The 3,702-nt window shown below is 37.2% G+C and overlaps 2 protein-coding genes across 3 annotated transcripts in view; one reads left to right on the forward strand and one right to left on the reverse strand.

Annotated features, from left to right (window-relative positions):
* The window catches only part of LOC113829233 (peroxisomal N(1)-acetyl-spermine/spermidine oxidase), a 4,050-nt gene extending 2,225 nt beyond the window's left edge, over window positions 1–1,825 (forward strand). The window contains exons 5-6 of the mRNA XM_027382349.2: window positions 642–771; window positions 1,336–1,825. Of these exons, the coding sequence (XP_027238150.2) occupies window positions 642–771; window positions 1,336–1,458 (253 nt within the window). The 3' untranslated portion in view covers window positions 1,459–1,825. The remainder of the gene's footprint in view (window positions 1–641; window positions 772–1,335) is intronic.
* Window positions 1,613–3,702, reverse strand: LOC113829239 (uncharacterized). Of its 2 annotated transcripts, XM_070125632.1 has the most exons (4): window positions 2,915–3,702; window positions 2,684–2,736; window positions 2,268–2,496; window positions 1,613–1,748 (listed from the first exon to the last, which is right to left on the reverse strand). In XM_070125632.1, exons 1-4 carry the CDS (start codon window positions 2,939–2,941, stop codon window positions 1,659–1,661), a joined length of 399 nt encoding a protein of 132 aa, XP_069981733.1. In that variant the 5' UTR covers window positions 2,942–3,702; the 3' UTR covers window positions 1,613–1,658. The 2 variants fall into 2 exon arrangements, with proteins under 2 accessions (XP_069981733.1, XP_027238159.2); XM_027382358.2 differs by having other exon boundaries at window positions 2,268–2,736; window positions 2,915–3,698.

Consider the following 3,702-nt stretch of genomic DNA (forward strand, 5'->3'; position numbering starts at 1 on the left):
TCTCTCTCTTTATGTATCTATCTCTTTCTTTCTTTATCTATCTTTCTCTTTATTTCTCTTTCTTTCACTCACTCATTTTCTCTCTCTCTCCCCCGTCCTTCCCTCCCTCCCTTCCTTCTTTCTCGCTATCTCCTCTCCCTCTCTTGGTACTGCCATCACCACCCGGTGTTTTGGATTTTAAGTAATCCCTGAAATTTCTTTTTTTACTTACCTAATTTAATATTAGTATATAATATAATAATATCATAAGGCTTATGGGGTGGATTCAATTTTTTTCCTCTGTTGTATGTGTGACAATGATACACTAGGCATAGAATCATTTTCAACCAATTCCTTTTTATTCCGTACACAAATAATAATAAACAAGTATCATATCACTGTAAATCTGAACAATAAGCAATAGAAGATATAAAGGTTTTCTTTACTAATTCAATTAAATTCTAAGCTAAATCTTTACTTTATATATATATATATATATATATATATATATATATATATATATATATATATATATATATATATGTGTGTGTGTGTGTGTGTGTGTGTGTGTGTGTGTGTGTGTGTGTGTGTGTGTGTGTGTGTGTGTGTGTGTGTGTGTGTGCATATCTTATATACGCACATATATATACACATATATACAGAACAACGTGGTACAACAACCCATGGACGCGCGGAGCCTACGAGACCTACATCACCTTCTGGGGCGAGCAACAGGGCATGGAGAGTCACGACCTGCTGGCCATCCCGATCGCCAATTCCAACGGCGCTGAGGTACGTGTTCCTTCTGGGGCTAATAGATCCACGGGAGGAGAGTTCTAGGAGATTGAATTCGTGTGTGCTTGGAGGGGGGGCGGGTGTATGTGTGTATGTATGTGTGTGAGATACGGATAGATAGATAGATCAACCAATAGATAGATCGATAGATAGACAGATCGATGGGTAGATAGAGAGAGAGAAAGGATGAGTGTTTAAATTTATTGACCTATATATTTATTTAATGTATTTACATACCCAGGTATCTTAGTTTATACATATAAAATACATATACATAAATGCACATATACATACATACCTTCATCTACACACAAACACATATATGTATATATATATATATATATATATATATATATATATATATATATATATATATATATATATATATATATATATATATATGTGTGTGTGTGTGTGTGTATGTGTGTGTGTGTGTGTGTGTGTGTGTGTGTGTTTATATATGTATGTGTGTTTGTGTGTCTGTGTATTTATATGTGTGTGTGTGTATTCATACACATATATACACATACACATATAACAGATCTGCGCCTCGACCCGCAGGTGCTGGCGTGGGCGGGCGAGCACACCCACAACGCGCGCTTCGGGACGACCGACGGCGCCATAGCCACGGGCGAGCGGGAAGGCTACAGGATTCTCGACTTGCTCGAAGCGAAGAAGCTCTAAGAGCGAAGATTTTCCTCTTTTTTCTGGAGGTCGTCTTTCTTTCGTTATGTGGTGTGCCTTCTTTATTTCTCTCTACAGCAAAGCATCGATTTTTTTCTGATGCCTGTGACGACCGCCATGGAATATATTTCTTGCCTTTCATCGTTTGCTTCTTATTCCAAGATCTTGCCATTCTTGGTCTATGAGGAAGGATGAAGGAGTTAGGCGAGATAGTCCAGACATCTGTCTCTGTATCTTCCATCTCTGTCTCTTTCTTCTTTATGAGAAAGGGAGATAAAACGAAAGGGGAACTGAAAAGAACAACAAAAATAAGTGCTGGCATTTTGTAGGTAAATAAAACATTTGTCCTGCAAGCAAAGAAGCAAAATTGTCTAATTTAGAGACGATGAATGCAGAAAATTAGCATTTATGATTAAGAAAAAATGAATATCGGAAGTGGATTGCAACTTTAATTTAAAAAACGCTATGCAGCAAAAATCGAAATGACTTTATAAAAAAAATCTCACATTTTTTCCGTCTGTGGCATATTGCAGACGCAGAAGCGTCATACACACACACACATATAAATAGGGAAAAATATATATGCAATCACAGGCCTACGAACCAGATGTCACAGAACACCGTGAATATTGCACAGCACACAAAAGGAAAAAACTTTTAAGAGGTATATGTTATGCGATAGATGTTATTAAAAGATAGACAAAAGCCGGTGGGTTCCATACTCCCGTTTGGAATCCAGTGTATGGAGTTTTTTTCCCTTTATTTCTTGAATAGTACAATTTACGCACGAATTCATTTTATCTACGTACCTGAGACGATGAAAGCCCGGGACGAAGGTACAGCAAAGCCGGATATATACACCGAATTAAACGGAATCTCCCTCCTTTTACGGCTGAATTTCGAGAAACTAGAAAGCCAGAGATGCATCCGTATGTTGCCAGTGGCTTTCTATGGCATTGCTGTGTGCTGTGCAGTGCAGTGATAACGTGGTGGTCTTGCAATCTTGCTGACCTGCGTTTGATCCTGCGCGCTACATTCCTTGCACACAGGGGGAGATTTAGAAGTAAAATTAAAGACAGTATGTCACAGCAAAGAATATCCATTGTCACAAATAAAACTGAAACTAAATCTATGTAAAACTTTAATTCTACTGAAGTCTCTACACCAGTTAGAATGTGTATTACATAACCAATACCATATTGTACCATATCTTTATTATCCTTACTGTGAAGAACATAGCTGAAGTAGTCCACTTGCAGACTTTGTAGGCCTATAGTACTGTGTATTGAAGAGATAGAGAATTATACTGTTCTTGAATGCATTTATCATAAGCGCTATACACCGTAATTAGAAACCATATAAGTTATGATTAAAGTGTATTTGTAATGCCAACGCTAAGTATTAATGTAGAATACAAGGTGTGGAAAAATCTGGGGTTAAATACTTCATACCACACCTGTGAGAAATTCCCAAACCCAACCATTCACAAATGGGCATCATATTCATCTCTCTGCAAGACCTGTTAATTCTATTGGAGAACCGCTCAGACACAATCGGCGATCCAAGCGTTGATTCGCATATGACTGGCATGGTGTTTATTTGTTCAGCCTCCTCTCTTCTTCCACCAATATCATTGTAATTTCAGATAAATGAAGTAAATGATATAGTAGAAATAGTTACACCACTCTCTAGTTTTCATTAACTGAAATTAGACATACCAAATCCCAAATAGGTCACAAGATTTTAGGTCAAAACAATAATAATCCACTCGATCAAAAATATGGAGAAAGAAGACCAAAACAAGCGTCCCTTTCGTACATCTTTCGAAAGTTGCATCTTTCGAAAGTTGCATCTTCTAAAACTGTAAATTATTAACCTTTCCACTTAACAATCTTCTGATACATATGATGAACTCCATTATTTATGATTTATAAAAATTTGGGCATATAGATTATTTTGCTCACACAAAGTTTAAAACCCACACAAGGGCTCGTTTTACACATCCATCTTTTCGTCATCCGCGTCGTACACAATCGCTTGACTTTTCTTTGTAGGTTTCCTCAGATATTATTTTTTAGCGTTGTTTGATATGGGGTTTTGTCGCGATAAGAGCGATGTTGTTTTACGTCCACAATCTGTGGCGCCATCTGTCATGCCGCTGTTTCAATAGACTTCAAAATGATAGTTCGCTGCCTTTTCTTCCATTGTCTCGTTGTCGTTTTTATTATCCTAATATCAACCAAC

This window comes from Penaeus vannamei, chromosome 9, assembly GCF_042767895.1.
Source record: "Penaeus vannamei isolate JL-2024 chromosome 9, ASM4276789v1, whole genome shotgun sequence".
Taxonomy (NCBI): Eukaryota; Metazoa; Arthropoda; class Malacostraca; order Decapoda; family Penaeidae; genus Penaeus; species Penaeus vannamei.

Coding starts and splice junctions, on each gene's coding strand:
- LOC113829239 (XM_027382358.2), bottom strand. CDS start 3,048: ATGCCAGTCATATGCGAATCAACGCTTGGATCGCCGATTGTGTCTGAG. Junction 2,737..2,914: donor GGTTTGGGAATTTCTCACAG/GTGTGGTATGAA, acceptor TTCAATACACAG/TACTATAGGCCTACAAAGTC. Junction 1,749..2,267: donor CCGGGCTTTCATCGTCTCAG/GTACGTAGATAA, acceptor TGTTCTTTTCAG/TTCCCCTTTCGTTTTATCTC.